The sequence below is a fragment of the Mixophyes fleayi genome, chromosome 4 (genome assembly GCF_038048845.1).
Source record: "Mixophyes fleayi isolate aMixFle1 chromosome 4, aMixFle1.hap1, whole genome shotgun sequence".
NCBI lineage: Eukaryota > Metazoa > Chordata > Amphibia > Anura > Limnodynastidae > Mixophyes > Mixophyes fleayi.
This window is the reverse complement of record NC_134405.1, coordinates 133,196,291-133,210,201: the sequence shown is the minus strand read 5'-3', so window position 1 is coordinate 133,210,201 and position 13,911 is coordinate 133,196,291. Positions and strand designations below refer to the sequence as shown.

At 41.0% G+C, this 13,911-nt stretch overlaps 1 protein-coding gene across 2 annotated transcripts in view; it reads left to right on the top strand.

Moving 5' to 3' along the window:
* PARP6 (poly(ADP-ribose) polymerase family member 6) overlaps window positions 1-13,911 on the top strand; it is a 45,337-nt gene that overhangs the window by 28,513 nt on the left and 2,913 nt on the right. The window contains exons 12-21 of one of the 2 annotated variants that reach the window (XM_075208335.1): window positions 44-136; window positions 217-342; window positions 5,723-5,788; window positions 5,868-5,935; window positions 6,319-6,367; window positions 7,269-7,378; window positions 8,900-8,972; window positions 10,192-10,261; window positions 10,557-10,636; window positions 13,453-13,516. In XM_075208335.1, coding sequence (XP_075064436.1) covers window positions 44-136; window positions 217-342; window positions 5,723-5,788; window positions 5,868-5,935; window positions 6,319-6,367; window positions 7,269-7,378; window positions 8,900-8,972; window positions 10,192-10,261; window positions 10,557-10,636; window positions 13,453-13,516 — 799 coding nt within the window. Of the gene's footprint in view, window positions 1-43; window positions 137-216; window positions 343-5,722; window positions 5,789-5,867; window positions 5,936-6,318; window positions 6,368-7,265; window positions 7,379-8,899; window positions 8,973-10,191; window positions 10,262-10,556; window positions 10,637-13,452; window positions 13,517-13,911 lie in introns of both variants that reach the window. The other variant, XM_075208334.1, reaches the window with a different exon arrangement.

The following is a 13,911-nucleotide window of genomic DNA, read 5'->3' as shown; positions in this document are numbered from 1 at the left end:
CCTCCTTTCCCATTTCCATTTCATGTCATTATGCCTCCTGCAGCCAGCAGTGTGTACTAGAGAGCTCTGTGTCTTCTCGTTTTACACTCTGGGAGTGATGTCTGGGGCTGCTGAAGAAGTGGCCACGGGAGCGGAGGTAATGATACGCCTCACAAAGTCTCCTTATGTGTCATTATGAAGTCCTGCATGTAAACCACCCTTTTATGTCCTTTGCAGGTAGTGGGTTTGCTAGTTGCAATGTGTCGAGCTGCCCTGGAGTCACCAAGGAAAAGTATTATATTTGAGCCATACCCTTCGGTAGTGGATCCCAATGACCCGAAAACACTGGCCTTTAACCCTAAGGTAATGAGATTTAACCAACTTCTACACATAGTGATGCAAAGTTTAAACAATGTCTAAATAAGTCTAAGCATCTGAACTTTTTTGCTCCATTTCCCCCTATGCTTTTTTTTTTCTTTTAAATAAACTTTTTTTATTGGTGTTAAACATGGAACAAAGAAGGTAAAAAACAACAGATAATTAGGTGCCATGGTACAAAGGTTGTTACAGATACAATATCAAGACACAACAGTTAAAATCTAAGTAAGTGTGAAGAAACTATTTACACCATAGAGTATTTTAATACCAGAGTTTATGCTTTTTCTGGGGGGAATGGGGGTGTACAATGGGGGCCACCTATAGTTGTTACCCGGCTGGTCCATCCAAGAGGCAGACATCACTGAATTATGATCATGCTTTCTAGAGATACTGTTGGAGGCATTTCAGAACATTCTACATACGGTTGTAGGTAGTATTAAAGAAATACGGCTATTATGTTTCTGTATTCATGTAATATTCACATAATACTTCATAGATAACAGGCCAATGACACAAAATGGCTGCTCTTTTTCTGCACTAGTTTGGAACAGAGACATGAACAAAAATTGGGGCTGTGAGGTGGGAGTGAGAGTGGATTTATCAGAAGACAAATTAATCCATCACTTCCTAGCAATGGAGTCTGAACTTGTTTCTATCTTAGATCCCTGGTACCCCTTTGTAATGGTAATTTGATCTTTAAATAATAACAACACATTTTAATGAGGAGAGTTTCCTCTTTCATATAAAAAGTAAAGTTAAAATGTAATAAAGGAAAGAAATGAAATACTCTCAATGTTATCCTTGGTGGTCTCTGACCAAAAATAAGCCAAGAATACACAGAAACCTAATTCTGAAGTAGAGTTCAAGGATGTTGTCCATTATCACCTAATGCTACAAAATCATACTTCTAAAATGTAATAACCCCTCACACAGTCTAACTTGTACCAATGGAAATGTTTTTCTCTCATGAAAACTGTGTACATTGTATTTGTGGTATCCCTTTGTGTTTTGCAGTGGGGCCATTAGTGATCTTTGTCATTAACCCTCTAAGGCGGCGGTTCCCAAACTGTGCGCCACGGCTCCCAGGGGTGCCGCGGCGCTGTCACTGGGGTGCCGCGAGCCAGACATAAAAAAACCCCAAAACACAGAAACTTACAAATCCGCTGGGCGCCGGGACCCAGCAGCCTCCTCTCTCCTGCAGCTGTCACTGAATATCGACGTCAGTAACAAGCTGCAGGAGAGAGGAGGTTGCTGGGTCCCGGCGCCCGGCGGATTGGTAAGTTTCTGTGTTTTTTGTTTTTTTTTATGGCTGGCGCGGGGCAGACTGAGAGGGAGTTCGTGGCAGAGGAGGGGGGACAGAGGATGGTGACAGCGGGACAGAGGAGGGGGACAGAGGATGGTGACAGCGGGACAGAGGAGGGGGACAGAGGATGGTGACAGGATGGTGACAGAGGAGGAGAGCAGAGGATGGTGACAGCAGGACAGAGGTTGGTGACAGCGGGACAGAGGAGGAGAGCAGAGGATGGTGACAGCGGGACAGAGGTTGGTGACAGGATGGTGACAGCGGGACAGAGGATGGTGACAGCGGGACAGTGGTTGGTGACAGGATGGTGACAGCGGGACAGAGGTTGGTGACAGAGGAGGAGAGCAGAGGATGGTGACAGCGGGACAGAGGTTGGTGACAGGATAGTGACAGCGGGACAGAGGAAAAGAGCAGAGGATGGTGACAGCGGGACAGAGGTTGGTGACAGGATCGTGACAGCGGGACAGAGGAGGGGGACAGAGGATGGTGACAGCGGGACAGAGGTTGGTGACAGGATGGTGACAGCGGGACAGAGGAGGAGAGCAGAGGATGGTGACAGCGGGACAGAGGTTGGTGACAGGATGGTGACAGCGGGACAAAGGATGGTGACAGCGGGACAGAGGAGGAGAGCAGAGGATGGTGACAGAGGTTAGTGACAGGATGGTGACAGGGGGACAGAGGAGGAGAGCAGAGGATGGTGACAGAGGAGGGGGACAGAGGATGGTGACAGCGGGACAGAGGTGGAGAGCAGAGGATGGTGACAGTGGGACAGAGGTTGGTGACAGGATGGTTACAGCGGGACAGAGGAGGAGAGCAGAGGATGGTGACAGAGGTTAGTGACAGGATGGTGACAGGGGGACAGAGGAGGAGAGCAGAGGATGGTGACAGTGGGACAGAGGAGGGGGACAGAGGATGGTGACAGCGGGACAGAGGTGGAGAGCAGAGGATGGTGACAGTGGGACAGAGGTTGGTGACAGGATGGTTACAGCGGGACAGAGGAGGAGAGCAGAGGATGGTGACAGTGGGACAGAGGATGGTGACAGCGGGACAGAGGAGGAGAGCAGAGGATGGTGACAGCGGGGCAGAGGAAGGGGACAGAGAGCAGAGGATGGTGACAGCAGGGCAGAGGAGGGGGACAAAGGGGCAGAGGATGGGGACAGAGAGCAGAGGATGGGGACAGCAGGGCAGAGAAGGGGACAGAGAGCAGAGGAGGGGCACAGTGGGGCACAGTGGGGCACAGCGGGACAGAGGAGGGGGACACAGCGTGAGAGGGCAGAGGAGGGGACAGCGTGTGAGAGTGCAGAGGAGGGGACATTGTGAGAGAGGGCAGAGGAGGGGACATTGTGAGAGAGTGCAGAGGAGGGGGGACAGTGTGACAGAGCAGAGGAGGGGGGACAGCGTGACAGAGGGCAGAGGGGGCAGTGTGTCTGGATGCAGAGGGGGCAGTGTGTCTGGATGCAGAGTGTCTGGATGCAGAGTGTCTGGATGCAGAGGGGGCATTTTTGCATACAACTAAATAAGTATTTCTGTCCTGACCTAAATACTTATTACAATTTTTTGACCCAACTACTTCTAAAACAGGACTGCTCAATAATTATTTTGGAGGGGTGCCTTGAAAAAATTTGGAGACTCTAAGGGTGCCACGAACTGCAAAAGTTTGGGAACCACTGAAGGTCTTAAAGTGTTCCTGACTGCATTACAGCAGTTAGTTTGTAGCTATAATAAGCTATAGGATGTCAGCATAATAACATGGTAATCCTTCATTTAACCTTGACATGTAAGATGCCCTTACTGTACTGAACACAGTGAGTTACATGTTAATAAAAGCACACAAATCCTGTTAAATTAAAGGAAAATGTACTCTGTTTTCATTTAGTGTTCCATACATCTGTGTTTATTAATATGATTGGAAGCTGTATGTTGTTAAATTGAAATACCAAATTGATGATTTTTTTCTAACGCTAATTTGACTATTTTAATTATATTAGTTGCAGTGATATTTTGTCAATGTATTCTACTATATAATCACCGATGTGAAGGTATTTACTACAGTATTATGAATAATGTAAGGCTTTAGTAAATCTTGGCTCACAATATATGTTCACCTGAAATTTACTATTCTGCAACCGGTGTTGATATTTCAAAGCATTAACATATGCTTCTACTTTCTCTTAACACATAACATCCTCAGTTTTAAAACCTAATACATTTGTGTGCTTTGCTCTATTGTCACCTAATATCCTGTACATACATGTTATATTTAACTATTAAATAAACCTAAAGCAACTGGGCCTGAGCACACACTTTCTGACAAGCATTCTCACGTCAGTTTTGACATTGGCTTTGGTGGTCAGAAATGTTAACATTCAGTGCATAGTGCAATGCCTGTGTGAATGACCCCTTGTGGTATTATATATAGTACTCCAATTTCAACTCAATACAAAGAACGATAATGAAAGCCTACCTTTAAATAATAATACATTTTGACAGTGTACTTCTAGAAAGTGTCTTATGTCCGGTTCAACTAGTGCTAAGTCATTCTTCCCATTAGCCATCCACCACAACAGCCATTTTCCAGTTCCTAGACTGGTGTTTCCCAAGTCCAGTCCTCAGGCCCCCTTTACATTTCAGGTTTTGAGGATATCCATGTTTGTGCACAGGTGGTTAAATCAAATTTATTTAGGCACTAATCAAATCAACTGTATTCAAGCACTGATATCCTTTAAACCTGACTGTTAGGGGGGACTTGAGGACGAGCAGGGCTGCCACTAGGAATTGCAAATGTAACAGGCAGGGCCCCCCTCCTTTTTTCTCTCAACCCACTTTCATTTTTAATTTATTCTCTACCCAACATTTGCTTTCCCCCCCATTCTCTTCAGTAGTCACCCCCATCCCTGGTTCCATCTAACCTCTGCAGTAGTTTACTTATCTCTCTGCATCTTCTTGCTGTCTGCTTTCAGCTCCTCTCTATTGACAGCGCTGTTATGTTATTAATTAATCTCTGTCTGGGAGCCCAGCACCTGGAGCAAATAGCGGCAGCTGTGGGGCCCCCACATCTTGGAAGTGGAGGCAGACATGCTACCTCCCTTAATTTACTGTTGAAGCCCCTGTCCCTAATAAACTTGTTTGGGCCCAGGGCTGTTGGGGGCCACACTCTGCTGTTGGGCCCCACTGCTGTACTCCCTGAACCCCCCTGATGGTGGCTGTCCTAGACTGTTGGGAACCCTGCGGTATGGGGTATGGCCTTGAGGGTGAATCTTGTATAATATTAAACTTTTTTGGACAAGGGTAGAATATGCTGAAGTTGGCAGTAGTAAATGTGAAGTGAGAACGAAAAGCTGCTGGCTTGGCCACATCATGTGATCATTCCGTGTCAATGTAGTGAAAGCTTGATGATGATGATGTTGAATGATATTTCTCAGGAGCACAATGGGCATGGTTATGCCAGTAAATGAGTTTTTGAAATCTCAGTGATACTTTTGAATGTTCATACTTTCCCAGAAGATTGCTAACTTTATTCAGGCATGTAAAAAGTTGAATATAGAAGAAACTCTAGAGCTGAATGACACTAAATATAACACATACACACATGACTTGTGTATGCCAAACAACCATTAAATACCCAGTATTTAAAATAACCCTATGTCTAGTGTAGATGGGTTAGACACATGAGCAACATCAGTGGGAGTCATTTTTTGTGGTGGATCTGGGGGCTGCACCTTGTCTGCTAATGCAGCCTATTACTACAGCACTACTCTGTCTGTCTTTATTAAGATACAAGTTGTGTTACTTCTGGCTGAGAGCAGTATGTTCAATCAAGCAATTCTGAAACAAATAGACTGTTGGGGACATTCTATTCTTCACCTATTTGGTACAACGTTATCATCCACCCATACCAAGTTACGTCAATAACTGTATCTAGCCCCAAAAGATTTATAGATGGTGAGCTATGCCAGATCTACCAGACAAGATTTACATGCCTCAGAGTGTCAGTACTACTGCACAAAAATATGTACTCTATAATGGATTGTATTTCCTGATTATATCATGTGTTCACTGCAGAAGAAGAACTATGAACGTCTCCAGAAAGCCTTAGACAGTGTCATGTCAATCCGGGAGATGACCCAGGTAACCGAAAAGGGGTGGCATTTTAATTGGCCAGGTGGGACAAGTAATGAGATGCTAATAATGAGATTGTATTTTCTAGGGGTCGTACCTGGAAATCAAGAAACAGATGGACCGCCTTGACCCATTGGCCCACCCCCTTCTACAATGGTACTGCCCAGATGCCTATTTGCTATTTTGCTGTTAACCCACTTCGATTGCATAACTCTTTATGAATGGTGCAGTTCTGTATGATCAACTACTACAGCAGAGATATTATTTGTGGCCACTGTTCAGTTTTTATATACTTTACTATGAATTTCCTGCCCTCTTCCTAGTGCCTTTAATTTGCCAAGAAAATACAGGGACAGTGCATTATTTGACATCTACTAGGTATTGACAGAAACATAACAGGCATTGTCCATATCGCTATTCAATTAGCAATATTTCTGTGTGTTATCTCTAAAGTACAATAGTAAAGACATTTACATGTATCTATTCTGCCAATATACAGGTATGTGTCTGCCATCATACATTTATGTTTGTCATTGCAGGATCATCTCCAGTAACAGATCCCACATAGTAAAATTGCCCCTGAGCAGGGTAAGTACTTTATCACATTAATCCACATGCTGTATGAATCAGAGATGTTCTAGTGTAGATAAAGGAGCTAATATGTAGTTAAAAGAAGTGAGCTAGTAGATCTGCTTTCAGTGAGATATCCTGCCTTCATGGTCATACACTCCTATTATGGATCAAAAATCAACAATCCAATATAGTCTTATGGAAGCTTATTCCAGACATGTGTCGCGCAGGCTTTATCTAAAAATATGGGGACTTAATAAGTACCGTGTAATAATCAGCTGCTGTATATCGTTTACCAGGAGAATACAGCAGTTAGAATGACAGTGATTACAGTTACTATGATACAATATAAAGAAGATGAATTTGGGAAGAGGGTGACAAAAAGAGATTTAAGATGTTTGTTATAATGCACAACAGGATGCAATGTACAGGGGATAGAGAGTTGTAAAAACGTTTACACAGTAAAACTGGAGTTCTCTGAAAGTAATTGTGAATGTTTACTATGATATACAGTGTTTTACAGGATTAATATGCTGCATGGATTTTTCCTCTCTTCTCTCTCTCCCCTTTCTCTTGCTTTCTTCTTTTTTTCATATCCCACCATATCTTTTATACTATATATTTTTTTCATTTTTATTACACACTGACACTGCACAATTAAACTGCCTTCCTGTCTGTGTCTGTTCGGATGTCCTACATGTGTTCCTCATCTGTTCTTACCATTCTCTGTTTTCCCTAATTTTGCTGATTATCATTGAACTGATCCTGTTATCTGTATGTTCACTGTATTGACCTTCTTCCTCTACTCTCCATAATCCTTCATTGCCATTCTTTTTATATACACCACTCCATATACCCCTATCTATCTTATCTCCTTCCTCTCACATCCATTCTCTCTGCCTGAATCCTGTGGTAGCAGCTGAAGTTCATGCACACCTCTCATCAGTTTTTGCTGCTCAGTAGCCCCCCAGCCAAGGAGGCCCGATTTCGAACTGCCAAGAAACTCTACGGAAGCACATTTGCCTTTCAGTGAGAGACAGGCTGGGAAGGGTGGTAACAACAGATTTAGGGGTTTGGTTGGATGTGGTTGAGGAAGTGGTTAGCAATGGGGTTCTGAAGAATGGTATGTAAAGAGAAAATGGAGATATGGAGAGCATTACAGGTAAATGTAAAAGAGTCATTCATGAGTGATATAAAAATCTGCAGCAGGAAGAGGTAATAATTGTTGAATGAGAATATTTACAGACAACTAAAGAAAAGTGCATTGGTGACTGTAGAAGATGACTCAGTAGAGTGTGGGAGTTGAATTAAAGAATAAAATACATAAAGAGTAATCAAGTGGGACAGAAGACTGGAAGATAACAGATCAGTCACTTGATCAAGACATATATAAAAGAACAGGGTACATGTTAAGTTGGTGAAGAGGAGACAAGGGGTAGATTAATTAAAAATTACAAAAAGGAAAAGTAGAGGTGTTGCACATAGCAACCAATCAGTTTCTCTGTATCATTTACTTAATACATTCTAGAAAATGATAGCTAGAATCTGATTGATTGCTGTGGGCAATACCTGCACTTTTCACTTTTAGAAGGTTTAGTAAATTTACCTCCAAGTGTTTATAAAAGGAGATATAGCTTATGAGCAGGACTAAGAGCATGGTGTGCTGAAGAGAGCAGAAAGAATAGGCATTATATCATGGGGTATATCATGGGGTAGACAGGGGTTGGGAAGAAATAAGGAAAAGTAAGAAATATTGCAATGCAAAACAGAATTGAGAATGTGAGCATAGTGAGAGATTGGAAGATGTGAGCAGTGGTGTAATTGGGCCAGGACCACTTTATTACTTTCCCCAGCACTGCCAGGGCAAGTTACTAAACTAAGATAAAGAGAAACCCACATTCTCTAGGTCTGGCCCTTGTTCCTTTTCTGTGTATATTGACAGCTGCATGTGGCTCTCCAGGTATTGTGATACTACAAACCCCAGCATGCTTTACCAGCCAATAGCTGGCAGGGTATGCTGGGACTTGTAGTTTCCCCAACACCTGGAGAGCCACAGGTTGTCTAAGTCTGACATAGTGCAATGTGACTTGTTCTGTATGCTGGTAAATATGACAACACTCTATTCTCAATTCCTGCTTATAAATTAATGTTATTCACATTATGAACATTTGTTCATGTTCATTGTCATTAGTCTTGCCATCAAATAAACCACACCTAATAATTAGCATAGCCACACCCAATATTTTGTATGACCATTCTCACTAATTTCCTGCAAGTCCTTTTGCTCTCTGCATTATGTTGACCTTTGCGACCAGTATAGCCCAGGCAGTGTTTTGGATTACACCATTGGAAGTGAGTGAAAGTGTGAGAAGATAGGATACTAGAGGTGTTATACATGAAAATGGTTGTGAATCAGAAATGAGCGGATGTTATACTGGGAGAAAGAGGTGACTCAGATTTGGAAGGATGAGAAAAAAAGTAAAATCTCTGTAACTTATGTATAATGTCCCCCTCTGGGTGGGTAACTGCAGCTGTGTTTTTTCCACCCAGCGGCTCTCATATTGAGAACTGGCACTCTATTTTGCGGAATGGGCTGGTAAACGCATCATACACCAAACTGCAGGTAAGGTCATGACAGTTAAACAGATGCAATTCACTCTTGTGATTTAGGGCCTTGTTCAGAGTTAGCAGTAAATCAAAATGAATGGTGTTAATTTGCACCAGGATAAACAATGCAAGCAGTAAAAATTCTGTTTTTATATGTAGTACACAAACATTAGACAGCTCTATATTTACATATGCAGGGAAAACACTGCTTTTGTACATAGCACACAAATACTAGGGAACTTCTTATTAATTTTTAAATCATGAATATTTATTGAACAGGTTTACATAAATAAACAAAAACAGACACACTTATAAACGAATAACAACAAACAAATTGAAAAGTAATCATAAAGCCAATCTGATGTGCTATAATATAAAGGCTTAGAGCTCCAAAACAGTAATGGTATTATCAAGTATAACAGTGAATGCCTTAATAGATCATCCCAGTTGGCACAGTTATACTCTGAAATATTGAAAGGAACAGAGTCCCCCTGTCAGAAAAAGTAACCAGACAGATATAGGAAGTTTACAAATAATATACAGTGTGACTACAGGGTTGACATATTGCCAGAAATAACAGAGCGTGCACAGTCTGCTTAGGGCTGTACACTCCAGAAACCAGTCAATCCAGTCTATCTTCCCAAGATTGCAAAACGTATCTTCAGGCAGCTTTTTCACACATGCAGGGATTATACTGTCTGCTTCTGTATGTAGCACACACATACTAGGCAGATTCAGAGTTCAGCTAAGATGCATCCCTTATCAGTTCTAAATCTGTCTGCAACTTCTACCTGGATTTACTCATAACTCTAAATCAGGTTCCTAGGCCCCAAACAGACACTGAGAAATGTATTTTTATTGAAATTGGTAAAGCTAACAGTAATATATCTCCTACCTCTGCGAGATTTGTCTACACTAAACTCTATAGGAAGGCACTGCGGCCACTCTTGTTTTGAGTGGGTTTTAATATATTTTTATTTTGGCTCTCCAGCAGGGCTTTTTTACCAGTCTCCCACATATACACATGTGGATCGTGTATTATCATTCATCCAGGCAACTGTAGATGATCCCTACATTTTTTTAAGAAAATGTTAGTAAATAACTCTCATTGTTTTCACATCAGTGAGAGGAGGATCTATGAATGAGTCAGTTATTGAGTAAACATTCCCTATGCGTGTACTAGTCAGTCATCTGTTGGGTAGACGGCAGTCTTATTCTGTGATATTTCTCCTCAGTTACATGGAGCAGCATATGGGAAAGGTATCTACCTAAGTCCCATCTCCAGTATATCCTTTGGATACTCAGGTAAGTATTACAGCAAAGAGATAACAGGTATGTACCAATAAGCAGTATAAAGATATTGGAGATTATTTACCGAGATCCATTGGAATTATATCAAAGTAAACATCTTTCCAATATTTTTGCGCATAAGCAGCTTTAAGATTAATTCCATTTTATTTAGTTTTCAGCTAGGCTGTATGAGAAAGTTAGGACTCAGCTGGTCAATAGAAATATGATTTGATGTGTTTCTGAAACATAGTCCCTTGATCTGCATGTGTGGTACAAATTTTCTGAGCGTCTTGTTTCTTATCTCATGTAGGTATGGGAAAGGGGCAACATCGGATGCCATCAAAGGATGAGCTGGTGCAGAGATATAACAGGATGAACACCATTCCTCAGGTAGCATGTGAAAGTGTAATCCGCGCATAAATAGACCAAGGAGTTCACTGTTGAACAGTACCTAATGCTCTGAAGGCACCTAGGGGCCGATTCAATTCTGCCGCGCTACTCGCGGCATTAACAGTACTGTTAATACGGTAACTTTAACCTGTATTTCTTCTCGCGGCTTAGGGAGCCGTGAGTAAAAATACAGCGTTGAAATTACCGTATTAACGGTAATTATGCACAGTTTTACCATATTAATGGTAAAACTGCTAACGCCGCGTTATTCGTGGCAGAATTGAATCGGCCCCAAAGGGTCATTTACAAACATGTAAAAGTGAAAAGTGCAAAACAAATACTCTTTTATGGCATCAAATGCCTACTTTTGTGTAAATATACCCAATTTGTAAAGATAATTGCATTGATTTTGGGGGCCAAGATGGCAGCATGTGCAGGAGTACAAAGGTTTGCACTGATCAAAGGGAACTCTTGGGCAAATCAGGGTTGTCCGTTGTGAAGTGCAGATTAGGTGCATGAGTGTGCTTAATGGTGGACTTAAAAGCAAAAATAATATTTGAGTTTGCAGGACAGGATTAAATAATTGACCTGGCGAGAGAAGGTGCATTATGGGAAGCGTTCCTAGGGTTATGGGTAGTCAAACAGCCTTTTTCTTCCTGCAAAGCCTTGATCAGATGTGTCACAAACCCAACCTCGTCCCTATACTCATAAGAGGCTGCATCTTGCACCTTCCAGTTACATTTTTAAAGAAATACACATTTCTATTCACACTCCATCAAATGAAATAAGAAAACCCCTTCAACACAACACAAACAAGTGACACGTGTAAGACAGCTCTGATGTCCCCTCATTTTCAGATTAATTTTTTGAAACAATTTTTTTTATTGAAGTTCAGATTATTTTAAAACAAAGACAATACAAGTACATATGAATAGGATCATCAGCAATTTAACAAAGCCTATAATAATTTTATTAATACAGTAATAACATGATGATATAACACTACATAATTACCCATTGCAACCAGAATGAAATGTCATGTTTGTTATCCTATAATCAGGAATGATATAAATATTAAATAGCAACTAAAACCGTGGTCGGATAGTATAGATTGTATATCACACCAAGAATCAGGAGAGTAATATCCAAAAAATTTCAAGTAGAGACTTGAGTTGCAGGGAGACCAGAATGGAAGGAAATCCACCACCATCAGAGTCGGGAAATTTTGTAAAAATTGTCTAGTTTCATACCAAATCTTTTGGCGAAAGCATTCCCGGGGAAGTAGATGATGTATTTATGTAGCTTTCCAATGTCTAAAATAATTTACAGGTAAGTTTTTTTTTCTTTTTGGAGGGATGTCTCCAACCAGTCCATCCGCATAATAAAAAACATTTTTTCTTTAAATAAGTCAAGTATGGGGGAGAGCTCTGGATCTACATGTGAAGGACACCCTTTCTGCCGAGATTGCCATTAGCGGCTTTTTGCTGCCTTTAGAATTTTTCACATACACAAAATCACCCACCAATTTAGTTTAACAGAAAGAGGCTATAAAATATTGTGCTCTACCACAAGTATTTAATAAATGTAAAGAACTGACAAACGGGTGCAACAGGGGTGTGACCACATTGTGTAAACAAAGAAACATTAGATCCACTGCACTCCCCAAAAACATTATTAATACTACTCCAGCTAATTAATAATAATAATTAAAGCTGTACTCTTTTATAATACTCTCCCTACTCTGTAATATAAGTATAGTGAGGTCACTGTGAACAAATAAAACATAAAGCTGCGCACTGAATGCTTTTATAGATGTCACAGGACTCTGAGGTAATTTTTATTATCTTTATATTTTGCAGTATAATACATACTTGCCAACTCCCGGAAACAAGTTTCCGGGAGAGGGGGCGTGACTGGAGGAAGGGGCGGGGCCTCGCCCTCTAAAATGGCGTGATTCACCGAGAATCGCGTCAAATGACGCGATTCTCAGTGATATCCAGGATCCGGGAGAAATGCCAGCTCGCCCGGGAATTTCGGGAGTCTCCCGGACTTTCCGGGAGAGTTGGCAAGTATGGTATAATACATAGATAGTAATTTTCAATAAATTTTAATATTTTAATTACTATTGTATTTATATTTTGGTATATCTTTTTTTTTTTACTTAATTATGTATTTTAATTTTTGTAATGGAAGGAAAGCAGTCAATCTGTTTTACAGTCGTGTCTTGTGATATTACTCTGTGACTAGGGCAGGGGTGGGGCTGGTGTTGTATTGTGACCACAGTAATGTTTGACTGAGGAAGAAAGGAATGAATTTGAGAAGCTATAAGTATTTTTTCAAACATAGTATGAAATCATGTCACACATTTTATATTTGTCACTCTCTGGCATGGATGAGTCATGTCCTAACATGGCTACCAGCTATTTATACATGTATTCCCACCACTCATTTATTATAATATAATTAATAACAAGGAAATTAAACATGAACATATGTTTTCTGGTTTTTTTTTACCAAGTATTAGAGTTAATGGGCCTGATGCTGGACATACGTCTTTTTACTTCTGGAAATTTGTACTGCTCATGCCCACAAAACAACCACATTGAAACGTTCCTACCCACCCACGTTCTGTCTTGTCATGCATTAGGAGACATGAGTTACACAAATAGCGTATTATGGACGCAGGCATATGCATTTTTTATGCGCAAGATAGTACAAAAAATTATTTTTTTATGCTTAAAAATTATCTTTACGTTCAACTCTAAATTGTTTATTATTTATTTTCTTAATTATCTCTTGTATTTCCTCCCACTTAGACGCGATGTCTCCAGTCTCGTTTCTTGCAGAGTCGGAATCTCAACTGCATTGCACTGTGTGAAGGTAATGTCCTTCTTAGAGGGCTATGGCCAGACTTTACATCTACAACTACCTATCTGAGCAGAATATAATAAGCAGGAAATTGTACATCAAATATAGCAGAGCATCATACATTTTTTTCTTTATTGAAAAAATTTAGTAACTGCTAACTTACACATCACAAGCACATTTGTGCAATCTTCTCTGTTTTTTTAGGATGCCAAAAAATACGAGAATAAGGCCTCAAATTTCTGTGCCCACGACCAAGATCTGTAAACAGGACCAAAGGTCAGGGCAGGCAGTAGGTAGACACAATGAGATCCAAAGCTGAGGTTTAACACAAAAGTTCACAGGATCTGCTGGGTTGCTGGAATGAAAAGCAGTCAATGACCCCTCACTGGTTGCCTGTAAAATGGTCA